The following is a 21,784-nucleotide window of genomic DNA, read 5'->3' as shown; positions in this document are numbered from 1 at the left end:
TCGATTTCATATTTAAGTTTTTTCTGTTTTTGTACCAAAAATAAACATTTCAGCTTGGAAAGGGTTTCGTTTCAACTCATTAAGTAGCTGGTGGACTGAAAATTGAATGGTTGTTGGACACAATTATTTTGTTAGTAAAGACAATGACCCATGGTGACTGTAAGGAAAAGTAAATAAATTACGTCGAATTCGATAAAATGTATAGAGTACACAGAGAGAAAAAATGTGGTATTTTTAATTCAATTATGGTAGATTTAATATAAAATGAACCAACAAAGAATTAAATTTACCATTTTTGACATCTCTGAGGCATCTTTTTCAAAAGAGACTATCAGTTGAATAAGTTTTACCAATAACTTAATTACATTCACCAAACTCATGGGCTAGCGTCATTTGTGGTTTCGAAAAGTTGGTAAAACCTATTCAACAAATATTATATTTTGAAAAATATGCCTTAGAGATGTCAAAAATGGCACATTTAATTCGTTTTTGGTTGATTTTATATTAAATCTACCAAAATTGAATTAAAAATACCACATTTTTTCTTTCTGTGTAGTTTTTAAAAAAAATCAAGCATTTATTTTCTCAATTAATGTACAAATCTTCATTAAATTCAAAACCAAGATGAGACCACTAAATTTATTTATGGTATGTTTATAAGACCACATTTAAGATCCAACAAAAACGTATGTGACTGAATAAGACTTTTACGCTTTATTATGAGAAACTATCGCTCTTGTTGATTGAAAAAAATACACACAAATATTTGTCGTATGAAATCAAGATGAATACGTAACAACATAAATTTAACCTAATGTGAGTATCAAGTTGTAAAAAACTGGTTAAAATTTTAACACTTTAAATGAATTGAATTTTGAACACTTAATCTAGGGGAGAATCTGAAGATAACTTTATTCGATAAAATCACACTTGTCAATTTCTAAACTGTTATATTGATGTCATATACTTATTTCGGTTCTTTTTCTTATCACTATATTGCTCAGATGATATAGAATAAAATTGCAAATAACATAAACATAACTGTGGAATATTAACCATAAATCATTATGTTATATATAAATTGAAAGTAATATTCTTAATAAACGATGATGTGACCCTCTCGTTATTTCAGTTTCTTTCCAACAAACAACAGTTTTCATTTGCGTGTTTCCTTATAAATTTATATTTCAAAATCTCCGACTCTCTTCATAATTACGGTCTGAAGTGTGTTTTAAAGCAAAGCAATTTCTTTGATATTTATGTTTGTTCCTTTTTCGTACCAAAAATAAACATTTCAACTTGGAAATTGTTTCGTTTCAACTCATAAACGGTGGCTTGAAAATAGTTTTTGGTTGCAATGATTTTGTTGGTGAAGACAATGACCCATGGTGACTGAAAGTAAACGTAAATAAATTACATCGATTTCAATTAAATTTATTGACATTTTCTCAACGCTGCACATACGTTTACTTTCACCAATATGTAGGTTATATTAACGTATTGATCGTGAAAATATAAGCTAAATGTTCGATTATTGCTGTACTCTTGTCGATACTGTATAAGAATATCCTTCGGCATTCGGTTGCCAAGTTCGATCAAAGGCTTTTGTTGTAACTTCTCTTTGGCCACATTTTGTGTGCAAATCAATGCGTACGAATGTGGCTTTACTTGTTCTGGTAGAAGTTGCAAAGAGATACCATCAATATTTATGCCAACAAAACCTCGAACCTCTACGGATGACGTAAAATTGGTTGCATTTATAACATCAATGGTTGCATCGACGAAATGTTTACGATCGGTATAAATCTCCTTTAAATAATCTACTTCCGACGTACTATTCTAGTTATTCCAATAGATTTTCACAATTTTCAATTGAAAATAGGCTCTTATTCACAATTTGTATGAGAATACATTGACACAAATGCACAAATGCACACTGATTGCAAAGAACAAACTTACATGTGCTCCAGTTATATTTATTTGGGCAAAGAAAATGGCTCCACCGAATAAATTGTCAACATATTTGTAGCGAATCGTATAGTTAGTATGGTTGATTGAGTTTCTATTGAATAGGTCGGCCTTTTGTAGTACATCGCCTTTAATGCAGAAAATTCAATGAAAATTGCAATTATTGATCGATATCAAACTAAACATACACATTCGATATAAAATTAGAGCACATTTTATGGTATTTCAATTTCAACCTGCACCAAATATATTTCGGCTGTCTGTTGTGTGTTTCACGGTGGTTGCAATGACTGCAAACAAAAGAAACACTAATACCGATTTCAATGGAATCGAATCGAATAGATAAGACATGGTTTGCCTCTTCGAAAACTTTCAGACCAAATAATCACAATACTTGTGTGCACAACAAGTTTTGCGTGAGAAAAACTTTCACACACACACATATCACAAACTCATACGTCTCCACATTTAAGGCGATTATGATGTTGTACACGTACAAATTGAGTTGATGTTTGTTTGTTTGCTACAACATGAAGCAAAAGATAACATATTCACATTATTCAGTGTACACAAAAGGACCGAATGTAAATTGAAATAAAATACATGTCAAAATGAGAAAGAAAGAGCGAGAACGACAGCAAAAGAAAAGAAATTAGGTCCAGACAGCCGATTCGCAGATTATTTTTTTTTGTCAATTATTCTGATTGGGTTAGTATTTAATTTTTCGTGCTTTGGTGTTTTTATAATTCTATTAATCCATTACGTATACAGAGACATGCTCACTAAATTATCTGTTGACTTCACGTAAAATACCCGAACATACGTCACATTTGTATGAGTGTGTATAATGCGATGTTGATTTCATCACAGCAAGCATCATACTGGAAAAGATAATAATAAATGAGAGCAAACTGAAAAAAGAAAACATTCCACATCTCAATTGTACAACAGATTGTAACGGAAATGTCAAATGGAACAAAAAATATTCAATTTACATGGCTCCGAAACGTGTCTGCCGGGGAAACATCTGATGGAATGTTGACGAGAAAATTGCAACACAAAACATAATATACGTGAATTTTGAATGTGTTCTTGAAGAAATAGCGACATTGAGAGATTGCATTCTATTTCTTTCTATCTCCGACTCGGTAAGATTTTATCAATTATGTGCACATCTAGTGTGTAAGAGAAAAATAGACGATTCTCTTTCGAGCAAACATAAATTACATTTAATCTGCCATAAAATGTAGAAATGTATGATATTTTATGAAAACAACAATAACAATAACGAAAAAAGAAATAAAAAAAACTGAACAATTTTGTCTGCAAAGCGGAAAGTATTTTCTTTTTATTTTGGCTTCGCTTGAGGTATGGCTGACGACTGCTCGCTGCTTGTCCGTATGATATTGTAGCTTGTTGAATTGTCATCTGATTTGCAGTTATTGTTTTACCATATGTTTGCACCGTGTGTGTGTGTAGATAGTGTGGCACTGATATGTTCTTGTTCTCGATGGCTAATGCATTTAAACGGTTAAGATTGACTTGTATTGTGTCGGTTTTTCGCTAGCCTGGTATCCATATACATTGAAATTTACGGTAAATTGTGGTCGATTCAGATCATAAACGATTGCACTGAAACTATGCGGTTGAATAAACGAACTATTCAAGAATGCTGTTGCAGTTGGCGACTGTTGGTGGATGATACGAACAAAATAGATTAATATCAACTGTGCAATGTGCATGCGATGTGTAATAATTCAGCGGTTGTTATTTCGATTGCCGAGATAGAATGATAAAAAAAACAACAACAAAGAACTTACATTGAACTGGAACTCAATTTGTGTTATGTACGCATTTGGATCGTTATAATCAATTTCGTATTGGGGAAAATTGTTGTATTCATTATTGACAACGATTTCATCGAATGTGAGCACCGTATCGTTTGCTTGACGTTGACCAATCTTGAAGAATCGATCCACCGTAGTAGTTTCGTTGTGCGCATAAATGAATGCAAATGATTTTGGTTCAAAGAGTTTATCACCATATATTTCGGCTCTTTGCGGATCGATTGCCAGTTGGCTTGTAGCCGATGCTTCAGAACCGAGTATTCGAGCATTCACATGGAGATGTTCACAATTCGTTACATGTAAATTTGCTGTGACAACGGTTTCTTCTCTTTCTCCTTGATTTAACTTCAATTCAACCTTTCCGGTACTCACCTAAATATGGTTTACCGTTTGTTTATTCAATTTCCCATTTTCAAAGTATACATTTTACTCACACAATTCGCCACATCAAATTCAATAAATGTTATCACTCCGGCCAATTTGTTTAACACATATTTATAGATAATGGTATAATTTGTTGGAATCGTTGTGTTTCGTTCAAAAATGTTTCGATTCAAAATGACTTCGCCTTTGAAAGAGAATAAATAGAAGTATCTTATATAACTTAACAAAACTTGACAAAATGGTTGTTTGCGTCAAACCCTTAAAATCGCTCGGTCCAAATGAATGTTTATCAGCTGCGACAAATGAACTTGAAATCCATCCGGAATAGTAGAGAATTAAGAACCAACCACAAATGTAAAGAAGTTTTGACACTTTCGATGAAACCTTTATGTCAAACATAAAAACTTTGTGCCCTTTTTTATGTGGTTCACACATTGTTTGTTGCGATGGGTTTAATTGCAATTTATTATCGATACCCTTGATTTATTCTTTTGAAACAGACTGTTTTGACGCTTTGTTGGTAAAATACTATATACTAGAAATGCTTTTTCACTTGCGGCACCATATTGCTTTTGACACGATTACTGTGTATGTCTGTGTGTGTGAGTGTAGCACAAGTGCAAATACATTACACAAACACAAACACCATTTGAACAATCGCCTTCTTCTTCGAATCCGTCATTAAGCACTGAAATGAATTGCCAGTTAGGCGATGTAATCACGAAATACTTGAGCTTCGAGTAATTTCCTTTTTTCGCTGTAAAAAGACATACACATACTCCAATGTAAATTGAGTGCTCATTGAAACCTATTATTTGATGTGTTCAAACAACGAACGAATACACACCAGTCTCACTATATTAAACATTTCAGTCTATAGTTTACGGTGTCTATGTAGCTATGTAAGAGTAAACGTATAATCAGTACGAGCATATTGTGTTGCAAGAGAAGAAGAGAGATGGATTCATTATTATGCGGAACAAATATTCAACTGAACAGTTCATGTTAAATCTGTGATTAGTGTTATTTGCCTGATTTGGTAAAGATTTTCAATCTGTCGATCATTTTGTGCCGTAACATTTGCACCATATTACAAGCTTCGGCAATGTTCGAAAGATATTTATTAAAATTTATCAAATGTTCATGTTCAAAGTGGTTCTAACAATAATTTAGTAGTCAAATGAACTCGAAAAATGCTTAGCAATAAGTGAAATGCCAGATTTTCAATGGAAAGAGCCACTTTGTTGGAAAATTGATTGCTCCACTTTAGCTCAATGAGCATTACGCATTTTTTTCCATACAATTTATAAGCGCCCCCAACAACCCGCACAAAAATAACAATAAAATAATGGCAATCCGGGTGGTGGACGCGTGAAATGATTTTGTAATTCAACATTTTTCTATGGCAACTTGGTCGGGAGACTTTTTTTTTTTCAATTTGAATAAAGCTTAGAATACAAAGTGGCAGCATTACATGTATGAATGAAGAAAAAAAAACAACACTGACAACAGCTGACAGAAATTAAAACAAAAAGTCAAAAATACATGAAATGGTCTCGCATGTTAATGTTACTGCTTACATAAATCACATTCAATCTCTGGCAAATGTGACACATATTATGAGTGAGAGAATGATTGATAACGTATCTGCGTTTTGGTGTATAAATTCGTATCATGTTGTTTCAATACACTGTCGTATGGACAGACAGCAAAAAAAACCATTGAGAAGTTCGATCTGATGAAAAAAAAACAGCAGCAACAACAACTGTCGTTCCCCGCAAACATTGTTCTCATTTGCATGTATGCCAACATGATCACAAACATTGGATGTGTATTTATATCGCAAATTACAGCTTGTTTTTCTATACGAATTGAGTTCGTTGATTAAATATTCACAGAGTTCTGGCTGATGTATGCACATTTTTTTGTTCTTCTCTTACGCTCTCTTCATCTTTCCGTCTCTCTCTCTCTCTATCTCTCTCTCTCTCTCTCTCTCTATTTATAATCAATAGATCGGAAATTGTGAGGTTTTTTGGCTGGAAAAACATCAAATTTTGATTTTGACTGTAACAATCGAATTGATTGAGTATTATCTGCTCTTTCGTTCGACACACATCGAAATTCACTTTGATTGGCAGCACATATGTAGTTAATTTCTTGAATCTGACTGGTTTATCGTCGGAAAAACGGCAAAAATATCGATAACCCAGAAATTGAAATCGCAATTTCGAGCACATATTGAGAGATTCTCACAGCTTTCGGTCTATTGGCTATATAAATATGTTCAGTTTGTTATATTTGTGTAACATTATGTGTATCATTAAGCGAATGAAAACGCACTGAAATTCACTTTTTGATACTTTATACCCTTTGTTTCGCAATCGAACTAAAGCTGCCGCTGCTGCTGTTTCGCATCATTGTACTTCCATATCATTTTGTTTCTCTGCGCTCTATCTCGTTGCTATTTAATTGAATGAAATAGATTGAGTTTCGTTTACATTTAGATTTTCTATATTACCCAACCATTTGTCCAGAATAAGGTTTTCAATTTAGTTTTGTGCGGCCCCAGAAGCTGTCTATTTGCCATTGTCGATATTACAGCAAAGCAACGGTTGTTGCTCATTCGCCTTCCATTTAATGGCTATTGAGGCAACGCACGTATTTCATTCACCCAAATTGAATACTATTAATTATACGAAAGAAAAGCTCCCTCAAAAAAGCAACATTCCGCCACCAGTCAAACTCAATATTGTTTGCAGATATTCACAAGAGCAAACAACAAAATGTCCCATTGGCGAAGGAAAACGTTCAACGGTTTTTGAAAATGCAAATTCGGTTGCAATTCTGTAGGGTTTCATGGATACACATTCACAGCAAAGTGGTTGAAATAACGGCAAATATTTACAAATCGTCTAGCTTTCACGTCATTTGAAAACCGTTTTCTGGCTAATTAACCGCAAACTTTACAGCAATGCAGAGTGAAAATGACAGAGAGCGAATTCATAATATTTGAACCCTGAATAAAATAAGAGCCATATAACATTTGAATTAAATTCCAAACTCGTGCCGATTTCAATTTCAATTGAGTTTCAAACTTAAATTTCTGATTAAAAACGAACTGAATTGATCTATTGAAGTTGCATTTTGCAACTATTTAATCATCAATGAACTTTGAGTCTAAACATTGGCTCGATTCTATTGTGCATTGAGATTACCCTAGGCATTTGAATGTGAAACCATGGCATGCCATATGGAATCCAATTGAATTTACCGAAATTTAATGGCTTTTTAATGGAGTGCATTTTCGAGAATGAATCATTTTCACCTTTTCAACGCTAACAAAAATTCAAATGTTGAATTCATGAAATTTAATTCCATTTGTATAATGTTTACAGCCATTGTTTACCCGTTTAATAATGAATTTGTTTTGTGTTTACTTAGTTACATTGGTATTTTAATCACACTTGATGGTGGTGCCCAGAAATCGATAATTTCTCGGTAAGCTGTTACATTGAAAATAAAATGAAAACCAGAAAACGACAAACGGAAAGTGACTAAAAAGTTTATTTGTAATTTCCGGTTTATTTTACCCAAACACTCTCCCGCTCTCTCTCCATCTCTGCCATTGTTTGTATAATGGATGCCAAATGGGTATTTGAAGAGGAAAATTCCTTATTGCGATTTAACAGAGCGCTCACCTTCAAAAGTAAACCAGATTTCTTGTGTAAAGTAAAGATAACTTCACATAAGCTGCAGGCATCATAACAACCACTTGTGCAACAAAACAATTTATTAAGATGTAAATCTCATTGGCAAAAAACAACAAAATAAAATAAATACAAACAAATCTATATATAAACGCGAAACAAAAAGCGCAAAGAACTAAATAAAACGAACGGAAAAATAGAGTCGATCGAATCAGTTGGTTTGAGACACGATTTTTTATTTAAATCAGCCACAGGAAAAAGTTTTTACGATTCGATGTGATAAAAATTGTATCGACCGAGAGAGATAGAGAGAGAGAGAGAGAGAGAGAGAGAGAGAGAGTAAAGTAGAAAAAATGTGCATGGCAAAAAAAATAAGTGGGCAATAAAATTTCAAGTGATATTCTCCATCGGCAGGTATTACACGAATTGTGCACATGTTCGAATGTGTTTCCAGTACAAAATCTCAATGACACTCAACATATAAATAAACGTCACCATACATATGAAAACGACAAATCCATACATGCAGACAACAAAACACAAACAACATCCATAACACACAAACTCGGCAATTCATAGAGTCTCTCTTTCTCTCTGTGTGCATTTATGGTGAAAGAGAAACGACTGACATCGCAAATCCTGCCACTCAAAGTTGAATTTGTGCACACAACGAATGAGAAAGAACCGTGCCAGAAATGAAATCTGACATGAAACAGGAGCAAAACTTTGAAGAAGCAAAAAAATACGTTCGCTGCATCAAATTTGTCGAAAAAATACGGTTCTGATTCGTACACGACTTTTCTATCGTTGCGAATGATGGGGATGCTGGCAGCGATGATGTTTGTAGTTGGCTGGCTTATGTTGTCTTTCTTTCGCATGCAATGTGATACTCGAAATTTTTACATTGTTTTCTGTATTATTGTCACGAACCACTTTTGCCTCGAAATATTTTTTTTTCCTTCGCATTTTCCATCGATTTATATTTCATTTGCTTGTACAGTGTACAACGGTGGGGGCACGATAGCAATGACTATAACGACAACGTTCTTTCACAAAGTTATTATTTTATCGCATTATGGATATGGCATTATTGGATTCTTTAGTTTATTGATTTCAATATGAGCAAACTGTTTGAGTATGACGCTGGAATATGTGCAGGAATCGACAAGTGTGCATACATAAAATGCTGGATGCTGCTTTTCGCGTTTCACAAAAGCACCGAACCAGAAGAAGAAGACGACGACGAAGACGAAAAGAAATGTGCTGACACAGAAATGAATTCTTCTATCAGTGGTTTGAACTCAATATTCTGCCATGGTAAAATTAAGCTTCATAGCAATTTCGAAGAATCTATCAAAATGAATTCAATGATGGTATTTAGGAAAATGCTTCATTGTCCTTATGTATACGATGTACGCACTATGCGATGTCATGAAATGCCATGCACATTGTCCATCACATTGTCATCCGTTTAATTCTCAATATCAACCGAACACTGTAAATAAGCAGCGAGCTAAATAAATGAATAAATTAAGTGTAGCACATCTTATAGCTATGCAATAGCTTATGGGCTTCTTTGAATACTTCAGCAAGCCACGCATACACACAATGAAATGCCAACTTTTCGATGAAATTGCAAGGAAAAATGTTTCTATCTTATTAACATAGGAATAATTCGCAAGCGAAGGACATTTTTTATGATATCATTTTGCTTTCGCGTGCTCACGCTTTATTCGGGATGCTGATTGCTGAATTGTTTCGCATTCATCGTCAAACAGATTAAAATACACTCTCATCACACCCATAGACAACACCCGAATCGAATAAATTGCAAAGAAAGTAGAGAATGACTTGACTTGATGGAGGAGCACACAGACCGAACAGTATGCAGATATCAGATCTGCTATCAAATGGCTGGCTCAAAATAGCTTTAGCTAAAGAAATGAGGAAAGAATTTATTTAATGAATGCCAACCACAACGTAAATAGGTTCACGTCAAAACCATCTCGTATATGTACACTACACTACACAGCACCAATTCAAGCGACGACCGAAAAATATTCATTCGACACATATACAAAATTTATGCGAATGTGAAACGAGCAAATCGTTTGGAACTTTTGATCTTTATATTTACGGCAACGAAGCTTTGCTCCTCTCTCTCTCTCTCTCTCTGTTCGGTAAATGCCAGTCGAAAAACATGTGATTGTTAACATTTTTGAAAAGGCACAATTGCTATAACGGTGTTTTAGTTTGTGAAATTATAGAATATCATTCGAAATACCGAGTCGCTCAAAATAATTCTTCATGTGCGTGATTTGAACCAAATAAAATAGAAAAACCAAATATATCTTTTCACTTCATCTAAAATTCTAATTTTCACTTGATGAACCAGAGACACTGAGAGAGCGAAAGAGAGACATAGACCCAAACAAATGCGTAATAGCAAGAACAAGAGTGATGCAATGTTCCCTTATCATTTTTTTATACATTCCCTTTGTTTGAGTTGCTTTTTTTCTTGTTCTCGTGCTCCATCTCCTTCTCCTACTTCGTTGCCGTTTTTATTCTCATTTTTCACACAAAAATGAGCGCAGACTTTTTCTACACTTTGTGCTTTTTCTGCCTTCGTTGGTCCACTTGAAATGTATCCACTTAAACACAGGATGGGGAAAGTATAATATATCTTTTTAATTGCTTGTACACATTTTTTACGCTTCCGTCAAATTTGCTTTGTTCAAATGCCTTTGAGGGGGAACACGGAGCGCCTTTACAATTCCACAATGCAATGGTTAAAGTACCTTAAGCACACAGCGTGTTCAATAAAAAAATACCAAGGAATCTTTCGCGAACCCAATGATCTTATTAAATTGAAATTATAGAGTGCTTGTAGCTGGCTTTATTGCTTTTGCAAAATGATGATTCAATAGATTTTTAAGTTCTTATAATAAAATTGATTTTCATCGAAAAAAAATCATTAAATTTGTTCAGTTTTTTTTTTTGACAAAATAACGATGTTTGGGGAAAAATAATGTAATTTTATTGGATTAGCTAATTACACTCAATCCCACTTGAAAAATAACATCAATCGGGTCATACCCTCATCAAAAATGTTGTGGCCCCATAATGTCAATGAAATGCTACCCGACTGATCTAGCATTCTTTGTTCACCCTGTACCGAAAAAGAAATATTTCTTTGATGACAACAAAAAGCAAAAAAAAAAAATCTCTTTTGTGTATTTAGAAAGAAGTTTCGAAAGGTAAGTTTTCCAAGTATAACATCAAACAAGCATGTGACTTCATCTGGAAAATGTTTCATAATTATCATTAGAGTCTTGGCGTCTTGTGATCAAACATAATAAATGTAAAACATGCCACAAATGCTTTGACATTTATGCGATTTTTCACTTTCTACTGTGATATCGTTTGACATGTTTCCTTTTTTCGCTCAAAAAATATAAAACTATGCTTGTATTCGTGTTGTTTTCGTGCGCGCTTCGTTGAAAGAGTGTTAAATTAATTTAACACGTATATTTCGTTCTGACTGAAAAGAAAATTGTTGAAATCAAATTCGTTTAAAAGTAAATTCCCCCGAGAACTGGCAGACGAAAATTTATCGAACGTTAAAGTTAAATCAGAGAGGGATTTTTGCTTAACTTTAAGTTAATCAACATAATTTAAAAAAGAGTGTATCCATTGTATTTGGTTCATTAGCAAAAATCCATTTGGTTCATTTTTTTATCGTTGGTGCGGAAATTAAATGGAATTTATTAACGCTTAACAGTTCCGTAATTGCAAAGGTGTCTATGTATGTATGTGTGTATGAAATTGATGTACTGCAAAGCGAGAAAAATTGGTTCGCAAAGATTGCATTTGAAATTCGAGTTGGAAAATATACCGAGCATTTATTTAAATTTAACATTTTATCGTTCATTTTTAAAAGCTTTCGAATAAAAACCAACATTGAAATGCTTCCGAATTTCATTAAGTACGGAGATTTTCTGTACCAAAATGAATGTATTTGGTCAAAAAAATCTTTTTAATTTTGTGCGATTTTGTGTTAACACAAAAAAAAACCATTTATAAACTGAAGATACAAAACTCAGTGGAAAAAAGTTCATCTAAATGATTAAGAATGGCATCATTGTTGCTGTGAACGTTGAATGGATGAGACGGAAATCCTAATGTTTTTTTGCAACTGGTCTCCCACAATGTTTTGAATTCACCAAATGCGATTTATACGGTCAGAGCACCTAGTTCTATAAATGTGTGAGCGAGTATTTATAGGAGATCCAGTTTCTATTTGCGAAGCAAATGGTTACATTTGGTTTGAGCGTTCAAAGGTATTAAAGGAAGCATTTACCAAGCATTGGAGCAGAGTTCAACCGAAAAAAGAGCTCTCTATCTCTCTGACAATGTGCTTTTGTCCCTTTAATATTCAAATCATCTCACAAAAATAAACTTTTATTTCCCGCTGTTTTCATTCGATCTCAGTTGTTTACATCGAGAGATTTCTATAAAACGAATATATGTTTTAATTTTTCTGACTTTAGGTATTACTTTATGAGAATTTATTGTGTTGCCTAGTCGCATTGCGAAGTGCTCATCATTAAAAGTTAATATTATCAAGATAATATGAGCATTGGAATGCGCTGATATGAACAAAAAGAAAATAAAATACAAAAGAAAAAGTTATTAGTCATATGAGTATGGAAACGAAGCCGCCATTGAGTCGTGTGCACATTTAATTTTTGATATAAATTGTTCGCAATGAAAATTTTGCATTTTGAAACGCAGAACATAGAACAGAACACAGTCTTTTTCCTAGAGACAGTCATTTGGGTTATATCCTGCGTTTCAAGAATCAAGCGGAAAACAAAAATCTAGCCCATGGCATTAGTCTCTAACTCTTATTTTTCATTCTTATTTCTGCTGAATAATTGCACGTTTTCTTTTGGATTTTGAATGACTAGCTCGGCGAGCGCACAAAATGAAGCCTGACTGCTTTAGACATAGTTTTAACGACAAAATTCACGGTATCACCTGCAGGTATAAAATATTCATTCAAATCAAAACAATGAACTAGGCTCGTGATTGCATACAGTGAGGGCCACAAGAGTTTGAATATTATTCTTTTTCCCTAACATTCATATTCACAAGAAAAAAATTTGCTTTCGCTTCATTTACAATTTGAGTTTTTGACCTGCCTACATATCAAACAGATATTTTTAAACTTCAACTTCACTTTTAACGTCATATTTTATTGTTGTTTATAATCAAGATGACAAGTCAGACAAGTTGAAAGACAAAAAAAATCTCTCTTTTAATGTGCTGTGTATTCTCAATTTGCCTTCATTCCTTTCGATAAGATTTGGCATGGTTGACAGTTTGCTTCCATTTAGAATACATTGCGAACATACGTCAAGCATACTACATCCCATTGAAAATGTGTATACAGTATCAAAATAAGCCAAGTCTCTTCTTCTTTCAAATAGTGGTTGGCTTTTTTTAATGATGTTTTTAGTTGATATATGTGTGTGCATGAATGGGCTTGAAACTATGTACTGCATTTATTACACATAGCGTTAATGAACGTGCATATGTGAAATGCCATCATCACATTGAATGTCATTGAAGCTGGAAAAATGCGAATGCCCAACGGAGTATGGAAGCTCAAAGAACTTATATGGATGCAAATTATTTTATACGGCGAAACTGATTTAATTTAGCGCACATAGACACATGACGCTGTCGGGAAATAGAATGCACTGACAATTGCTGTATCAACGAGTATTGTTCAAAATATTAAGTTCGCTTTCATTTGAACAAACCGAGCGTAACACAGTGTATAATGCATATATATGCATAATATCGAACACACGAAATCCATATGTGTTATGAAATGCTAAACTATATTTTCCCCATGCTTTTTGCCTAAAAATAATACACAGTTGTTGGATCTAAATGTGTCTATTATATTGCATATTGCTTAATGTGAAACGTAGTTTTATACATTAAGCTATGGAATAGTAAGATATATATATATGTTTGCTCAGTGTTTTTAGAGAAAACCAGAAAAGATAGAGAGTTCGGGTTTTCGGCATTCGATAGGGCATGAAAAACCCTCCAGACGTATTTTTTATTTTCCCCATAAGTGCTCCCCATTTAATTTTTTCATTCATGGACCCTCTTTTTTGGATTCCACTTAGAAAAATATTTCGATTCCACTCACCATTTATTGAGTGGATAACGAATGGATTCGGGTGGAATCATATTTCTCGGCAACTTTATTGGGTGGATAAACGATGAAATAAATGAGTTTTACTCTAGTGTTAATTTGATTACTTTGGATCTAGATGAAACTTGTTGAAAAAAAGTTGGAGACACCCGAGGCACCAAATTGTTTTAGATTCCTTATAAAATTACCTTTCGAATGGTATATAAATTATGGAGTTTCCGGCAGGTTTGATGGCGTTTTACGCTGGCCGTTTGGCCGAAATATGAAAAATTGTGAGAAAAATCGGCTTCCGAATCTTATTGCAAGCAACCTAGTTCTATGATTTTGATGAACCTTTGCCAGATGATAGCTCTTGAAGCCCTCTTTCCAACGGTATATAGCTTATCAGCCAATCGAACTTGTGAATGTGTTTCCCACAGTGAATAGAATGACGCCAGTGATATATCATGATACTATTGATAGTACGATATGAATATCGTGCTATTGGTACATTTCAGTTTTGTGACAACAACAATTCTTTCTCTCCAATATATTCCTTCAAATATAGAGCTCTATTTTGATATTTTGAATGTCTATTATATTCGAAGGAAAATATTGAAGCGAAAAATTGTTGTTGTTGAAGAGAAAAATTGCTATTCATATCGTACTATCAATAGCAAGTGGATGGCTCTAAGAAGAGACACATTGCGAATGGTTTACATTAATGCCATCTGTTGGCTTGGAGAGATGGGAGAGATTGTGACATTTTTGACGTAATGTATTTTACGTATTCATGTTTTTGGCAAGTCATTTGTCAATTTGGAACGTCCTGTTTCAATATCAATCAAATCACCAACCCATTTGTAAGGTTACATAAAATATTTAAAAACAAACATAAAACAATACACAGCTTTTGGTAAAAAACAAAATAAAGAGATAAAATAAACTTAAAGAATAAATTACTGATAAAAAATATATCAGTCTAATATTTATTTCTCACCATTTTTATAACGCTATTTACAGCGACTTCAAAATGCGAAAAATGACGAAATGAGAGCCTGAAACCCAAAACAAATTATAAAAATTCTTTTCGAAAAAAGAGCATAAGAAATTATTGAGCGCAAAACGAGAATATAGAAAACTGAGAGTTAAAACAACACATAGAATACTGAGAGTAAAAGTAGCATATATCGATTTGCTGTTTTTACTCTCAATTCCGTATGTTGTATTTTAACTCTCAGTTTTTATTCTTCTCATTTTAGCACTGAAAATGTATTTGTGTTTATTTGGCACCGATAAATATTATATTTGCTTTTCGTCAAAAACATTTTATTTGGATTCGTATAGAACAAAATGTAATAGAAGAATTTGTTTACAAAGCAATAAAATAAACAAAAACAAATGCTCTAATTTCACGTCGCTACTGCGATACGATGAGTATACTGTGATTCCTATATTTATGCATTGACCAGTGTAAATCCAACAGCAATTTACCGTTATTCGCTAACACACCAAGAAGAAGATATACAAATACGCTGGTCGTATTCGCACCGAATTTCATGTTGTGTATTATGCGTATCTGTAAAATCTTATTTTTTTTAATTGATCTGCAACGACAAAACTATTTGTCGATTTCTTAATTCAAAATTTGAATTTCAAATCATTGTTTTTCAGTTCACATTATTATTAGCCAAATAGGCTAGTGAATATCTACTGAACGATCGAAAAAACGTGTACGTAGACCGCTTTTGTATAAAAAATATCGCAAAAGAATATTGTAATGGCGCATACAACAAAAGGCAATAGACAAATTGCTGAAAAAGTGTTCAAAGTGCTATCAATCTGTACGAGTTCGGGAAAGTACTGCACCAAAATTGATGTGCTCCAACAAAAACTGATTTTCAATTCGTAGTATTTAAAATCAAACTGGAGTAAAAAACGCTGTTCCTTCGATCACACATTAAAACGGCGAAAGTTAAAAGATGCCTCGTTGTATCCAAATCATTTTTGAAAGAGAGAATGTTGACAAACAATTCACTAAGTTAATCTCGTGTCATATTACATGAAAGAGAAAAAATGCAACGCATTGTGACGAAAGCTAAATATAATATTTTTCGGAGTCAAATAAAAACATATTTACTTTCAGAGCAAAAATGAGAAGAATAAAAACTGAGAGTTAAAATATAACATATCGCTTGTTTGTTTTGTCGCTAACTGAAATTATATTCTGTTTTAGCTCTCAGTTCTGTATGTGCTCTTTTAACTCTCAGTTTTTTTCTATCGTATTTTTCATTTAAAATACATTCTTATGCTTTTTTTCCGAAAAGAATTTTTATAACTTGTTTTGGGTTTCAGGCTCTCAAATGTCATAAATCTAAATTGACAAATGACTTGTCAAAAACATGAATACGTAAAATACATTACGTAAATTTGGTTGGAGACGTCGGAGAAAAATAATATTTCATCATTTTCATCATAAAAAAAAAAAATAGTTTTGTTCAAAAATTCAAATAAAATCAAATTTAAAAAATATATTATTATTATAAAGGAAAAATATATTTAAAATAAAAATAAATAATAAATATGTGCATTTGTGTTACGTTACATAGAGCAAATTTGTTTACATGCTAGAGATGTAAATTTAGTTGAGGGATGTCAGGTATGATGGCGCTGATTAGCGAGACTCGCATAAAAAAGTCTCCAATCTCATATATGTGTCATCCACGTGATCAATAGTATCATGACATATCACTAGCATCAATCTACCTTTCCCAGGTGGCCGTTTGAGGCCAAATTAGTGAAAATATTGGCAAAATCAATTTTCAAGGTGTAATTTATTTTAAAAAAATTGTGGCAAAAAATTCAAAATATGAATGTCGAGTAGTTTGTTTTTCTTAGTAGTACGGTTCCACGTTTCACATTAAGCTCTACGGCCAAAAACTGGCAGTGTATTTTATACACTCTCCATCGCTATGTAACACTCACAAATGTTTGTCGACGTTCGCTTAGATAAAAGCCATAATGAATGAAACGGAATAGGTGATGCATCGCATTAATTAAAAGAAAATATTACACACACCGACACACACGCACACACACACACACACACACACACACACACACACACACACTCTCTCTCGCACATCTATATAGACGGCCTAGAGTGTAATTGCGAATGTTTACACTTTGGATTCTTCAGTATGAGGCATCGAGGTAGCAGAACGACGAGGCGGTCTCGGTTGATGTGCTTCGCACTTCCAAATAAGTCAAGAAGCAAGAAAAATCTGATGTACACTCATCATTCAAATTGTACAACATAAAATTAGTGTTCTAATGGGAATGAAATCCAAGGGATTGCCGCAAAACCAAAGAGAAAAAACGATTCCACACACACACACAGCTTGATCGTTTTCTGTAAAAGAAACTTGAAAATTGAATTGATGTTTTCAATTAATCACTTCCATCAAATTATCGCCGTGGTATCATCATTTTGCCTGCAGTTATTGTTTAAGAAAACAATAAGGAAATCCAAGCTGTCAACCCATGAAACACTGAATTGTGTTGAATATTATAATACATGAATATTGGACGCACAGTGCTTTCCATCAACGACATGCTGATGACATTCGGCTGACGCCCGCTTGTGCTCAAGTGCAGGTTACGTCACATTGATCGAACAAAGATAAACACACTGTCGTACTCCCGTTCCCATTCCGCTTGTACACGTGTGTTAAACACAAACAAAACATTCCATTAAACTCAAACAACAACAAGAACAACACCAACAGCCATAAGCATTATCGACATATGTTCACTGAAACTTCAACGATTGAATGGCATGTCAGTTTTGTCATTCGCTTGAGAAAATCAATATTTACTTTAAAAAGGCATGGACAAACAATCAACAAACCATGGCAGCAATACAATTCAGTCAAGAACAATGACCAAAAAAAAATTGGTAAAAAAGAAAACAATCGGTGAAAACCAGTTTGATGCTTAATAATAGCACAAAAATTCTAAATGACCCATGCAAAATCCATCGCGAGGCAACAATGAATATGAAAATGCATACGTTGATCAATTGTATTCAAATCGCCATGACATTGTATCTGAATCCAATTGTACGACTTCGACTTTTGTGTTGAACGCAATTTGTCGACATGATTTCAGCATTTTTACTACGCCCCACTCGCGCATATCAACACATCATTAAAGGCTATTTCGAATAGCAAAAGAAAAAAATACAAACCTATTTTATTTCACAAAAGCTTTGGGACCGATTTCAGTCTATTTTCGTTATATGATGTAGACGCTGTGTATGTTTTTGAAAACGCAATTCAGCACCATTTCCAAGCAATGTCAATAATTAATCGAAATTCATTTGGGTGCAATACCTTCCGAAGCATGAACTCAACGTTCGTATATAAATATTGACACAGAAGGTAAACAAAATGTTACAGCCTTAGTGTGAGTGGGTCAAAATTATTCGAATTAGACCGTTGGAAATTGATGAATTTACGTCAAAAGCAAAGCATTTTAAAAACTGAAAGATATGCTCTTTTATATTGACTTTGCCTGCAATTATATGCGCAGTGCTGCTTTTTTATGTTTCTCTTATCAATATGAGGGACGAAATATTCTTTTTTTTATTTTGTTTAAACTTTGGAAGGTTTCCTCATTTTCAAGCATAAGCCCTTGAAAAGTTGTTACAAATACGAGGACCAGCATTTTTACGCCTTTTTTCCCTTTTCCATTCATGTTTTCATCAAATCGCATTAAATGTACTTAATAATCAATTTCTGAAGCGAATTTGTAACTCTCATTCGGATTTTCTTCCAATTCAAATCGTTTACAACATTTTAATGTCTCGTTTTCCCGTTTGCTAAATTCGTATTTCGTATCATCGTCCATGATATTTTGCATCTCACCAGTATCAAAGTATTTTGTGCTTCGTTTTAAACTAAATGGATTAATTAACATTGTTTTCCTCTCGGTACTTTTCTCTCTATTTCACTGTTCACTTTGCTTTTACACGTCTCTCTTTTTAATTCGTATTTTGCTTTCTTTCGGTTGTCGTCTTCCATCAAATGAAAGAAGCATCGTTTTCGCAGCATGTATTGCTTTGTGCTTTGCAGAATCGGTGAAAAATAGAGCAGGAAAGAGGGAGACAGAGAGATAGCGCGAACGCGCTAATGACACAACTTTTTAATTACACAAATGCTTTGCTGATAAGTTGAATTTTTCTCTTTTTCTTCACTAAAAGTGTTTATCGATAATGCATTTTGCGCAGGGTGGGAAATCATCCGAGAACTGAATCGATGTCACAACCAGGGCAAACTTCGTCGCAAGTCGAATTACAATTTCCTTTTTTATTTAAAAAGAATAAAAAAAAAAAGAAAAGCGAGAAGAATTGGTTCATGTGTTTATTTTTTGCGTGAAATGAATGAATCGAAAATGGAAATGGAAATGAAATGTCGATGATGTTATCTAAAGTTCCGTAAAGCAGCAGATAACTGGGTTGATTGAAGTGAAGATGAATTGAATAAACTCACCGACACAAATGAGTATATAATGCTCTTGAAGAATTCATTATCATTCAGCTAAGCTAAGCAATTCAGAGCGATTTGATTGTCTTATTGATTCTCCATGGAAAATCGATTTGTGCAGCGTGTGAATTGTGAAATAGCTCACACCGTTCACACCAAAGTCACAAAACAAAACAATCGCACCCCAAGACATTTTCGAAGAGTGCGGGTGTGATGAGCACAAGATCATTTCAATATAAATTATCGTGGGAATGAACGTGTTAGTAAGAAATGTGCTCGCTCATCCTGGAAATTAGTGAATCAACTACAGCTTACCGCACATCTGTGGCAATGGTTCTGCAAAAAAAAAAAGAGTACTACAGCAATACCACTTCCGTTCAGTAGATTCTTGACAATTCATTCTGTCAAACTCTTTCTAGCATTCTTTTTTGTTGTTGTTCGTGTTGCTCTTCATGTGTGTTTATACCATACCATTTTTCATATAATAGATGTGATTTGTTGGCGGCACCAGCACGAACCAAATAAATAGAGTGATGATGTCACGCCATACATGTCTAACACTATATATATTTGGAAACGATACGAAACGAAAAGAAAAGAAAAGAAAAAAATGCAATAGCGCAAAAGGCAACGAATAAAGTAGAGAGCTTAGCATGTGTACGTGATACTATGAATATTCGTTCATGCGTACGTGTGAAAATGGAGCGCCAGTCGAGCTTAAGTGATATGAAGGAAATTGAATAAATTCCATGGAATTTATTTGCTTCTATTTAACCACGTTAAGATTCACAGCAAATAAAAATGAAAACCACATTCCCGATCTATATTAGTTTTGAGTTTTTGAAAGTTTTTCATTTCAATTAATTGTAGTTTGGCAAGAGATGATATTCCAGAAAGAAAGAAAAGAAAATTCCTCCATACTTCTATCGGCACGTTAGTACATTCGATTATCATATGAACTCACCGAGTTCTAGCACCATATGCTTTGATGTGTATGTTCAAGATTTAATACAATATTCATGTATGAAGACTTAAGCTACCGAATTTCGTGTGTAACGTGCAAAGCAATAAAGCGTTTGATTCAATGTGACTGCATGATGTTTACTGCAACCATGTAATAATAATAATGTGTGTTGCTATGCATTAATGCAAAATGCGTCATTAAAAGAAATCCAATTTTCTCGAAACTGTCTCGAAATAGAAATATATTTGAAATTTCATTTCATTTTCGTTATTGTAATCCAATTTAACCAATGCATTTTTTTATTTTCTTTTATTGTCCATTCCTAATCCAGGCAATGACCTCGATTCGATTCGTGCTCTATTCAGTGAAAAAGAGAAGGAGCTGAGCTTGGCTGTCGCAAAGGTCGATGCATTGACAAAACAACTGGAAGAATTGCGACGAGATCGACGTGGTCCACTGAATTTAATAACAACAACAGCCGGAGCTGCTTTGAATCAAGCAAATGGCGCTGTTACAGTAAATAGTTTGAACATCAATGGTAATAATAATGGAACGACCAATATTCAACAACATTTGAACGGCACGTCACCAGCTGCTCGTGAACTTGATAAATTGCGGCGTGAATTAATGGTAAGAAAGCACATTTCACAACAATATATTTTTTTGTTTTCGCTATCTTTATATTTTCGATCAGCGTTCTGGATGATTACCAAACTGTGTTACAGTAGCAGAACTTATTTCTTGTTGAATTTCAATGCAAATGCTATGAATAAAATATTTTCACTCATTTCGATATTTATCATGCAACATCGAATTTTGACGACTTTTTTTAACCATTGCCGTATGATAAAAAATACAAATCGATATTTAAAAAAGCGGCAAGCCCAGAAAAATACAAAAAAATGGGTTCGTTTAAATTCATATGTGTTTTATATGAACGCACGCACACGTTGTACCTTTGACTTTGCTCATTAGACATGCAAATGTCACGGAAACATGAACGCTTTATCGATTGTTTCAAGCTTAAAGCGTTATGGTGCCAACATTTTCCTGTTGTAAGATGTATTGTATGGTTTCAACTTTGTTCCTTTTATTGCATGTAAAATAATCTGAAGAGAAAATGTGAACTAAATGAAAGTTAAAACAAGGTTCAA

At 33.7% G+C, this 21,784-nt stretch overlaps 3 protein-coding genes across 7 annotated transcripts in view; 1 reads left to right on the top strand and 2 right to left on the bottom strand.

Annotated features, from left to right (window-relative positions):
- LOC116350641 (apoptosis-stimulating of p53 protein 1) overlaps nucleotides 1–21,784 on the top strand; it is an 81,718-nt gene that overhangs the window by 46,132 nt on the left and 13,802 nt on the right. For all 3 annotated transcript variants that reach the window (XM_031782494.1, XM_031782491.1, XM_031782492.1), the window contains one exon: nucleotides 20,962–21,260. In XM_031782494.1, the coding sequence (XP_031638354.1) occupies nucleotides 20,962–21,260 (299 nt within the window). The remainder of the gene's footprint in view (nucleotides 1–20,961; nucleotides 21,261–21,784) is intronic.
- Nucleotides 669–2,499, bottom strand: LOC116350646. 3 transcript variants are annotated; one of them, XR_004202043.1, is made up of 4 exons: nucleotides 2,181–2,499; nucleotides 1,960–2,096; nucleotides 1,465–1,839; nucleotides 669–1,392 (listed from the first exon to the last, which is right to left on the bottom strand). XR_004202043.1 is itself a non-coding variant. In XM_031782501.1 (4 exons), the coding sequence occupies exons 1-4, from the start codon at nucleotides 2,158–2,160 to the stop codon at nucleotides 1,258–1,260; spliced, it is 651 nt and encodes a 216-aa protein (XP_031638361.1). In that variant the 5' UTR covers nucleotides 2,161–2,496; the 3' UTR covers nucleotides 669–1,257. The 3 variants fall into 3 exon arrangements, 2 of the variants coding, with proteins under 2 accessions (XP_031638361.1, XP_031638360.1); XM_031782501.1 differs by having other exon boundaries at nucleotides 2,157–2,496; XM_031782500.1 differs by having other exon boundaries at nucleotides 2,205–2,495.
- Nucleotides 3,197–4,876, bottom strand: LOC116350645. The gene is made up of 4 exons (XM_031782499.1): nucleotides 4,457–4,876; nucleotides 4,250–4,383; nucleotides 3,789–4,187; nucleotides 3,197–3,656 (listed from the first exon to the last, which is right to left on the bottom strand). Exons 1-4 carry the CDS (start codon nucleotides 4,632–4,634, stop codon nucleotides 3,492–3,494), a joined length of 876 nt encoding a protein of 291 aa, XP_031638359.1. The 5' UTR covers nucleotides 4,635–4,876; the 3' UTR covers nucleotides 3,197–3,491.

Source organism: Contarinia nasturtii, unplaced genomic scaffold, assembly GCF_009176525.2.
Source record: "Contarinia nasturtii isolate CC-2019 unplaced genomic scaffold, AAFC_CNas_1.1 Cnas_scaffold_4311, whole genome shotgun sequence".
Lineage (NCBI taxonomy): Eukaryota > Metazoa > Arthropoda > Insecta > Diptera > Cecidomyiidae > Contarinia > Contarinia nasturtii.
Note: the sequence above shows the minus strand (reverse complement) of the source record. Positions and strands in the feature narration are given on the sequence as shown.

Coding starts and splice junctions, on each gene's coding strand:
- LOC116350645 (XM_031782499.1), bottom strand. CDS start 4,634: ATGTGTGAACCACATAAAAAAGGGCACAAAGTTTTTATGTTTGACATA. Junction 4,384..4,456: donor TGGACCGAGCGATTTTAAGG/GTTTGACGCAAA, acceptor TCTCTTTCAAAG/GCGAAGTCATTTTGAATCGA. Junction 4,188..4,249: donor AATTTGATGTGGCGAATTGT/GTGAGTAAAATG, acceptor AACCATATTTAG/GTGAGTACCGGAAAGGTTGA.
- LOC116350646 (XM_031782500.1), bottom strand. CDS start 2,319: ATGTCTTATCTATTCGATTCGATTCCATTGAAATCGGTATTAGTGTTT. Junction 2,097..2,204: donor CCGAAATATATTTGGTGCAG/GTTGAAATTGAA, acceptor TCTGCATTAAAG/GCGATGTACTACAAAAGGCC. Junction 1,840..1,959: donor TAAATATAACTGGAGCACAT/GTAAGTTTGTTC, acceptor TGGAATAACTAG/AATAGTACGTCGGAAGTAGA.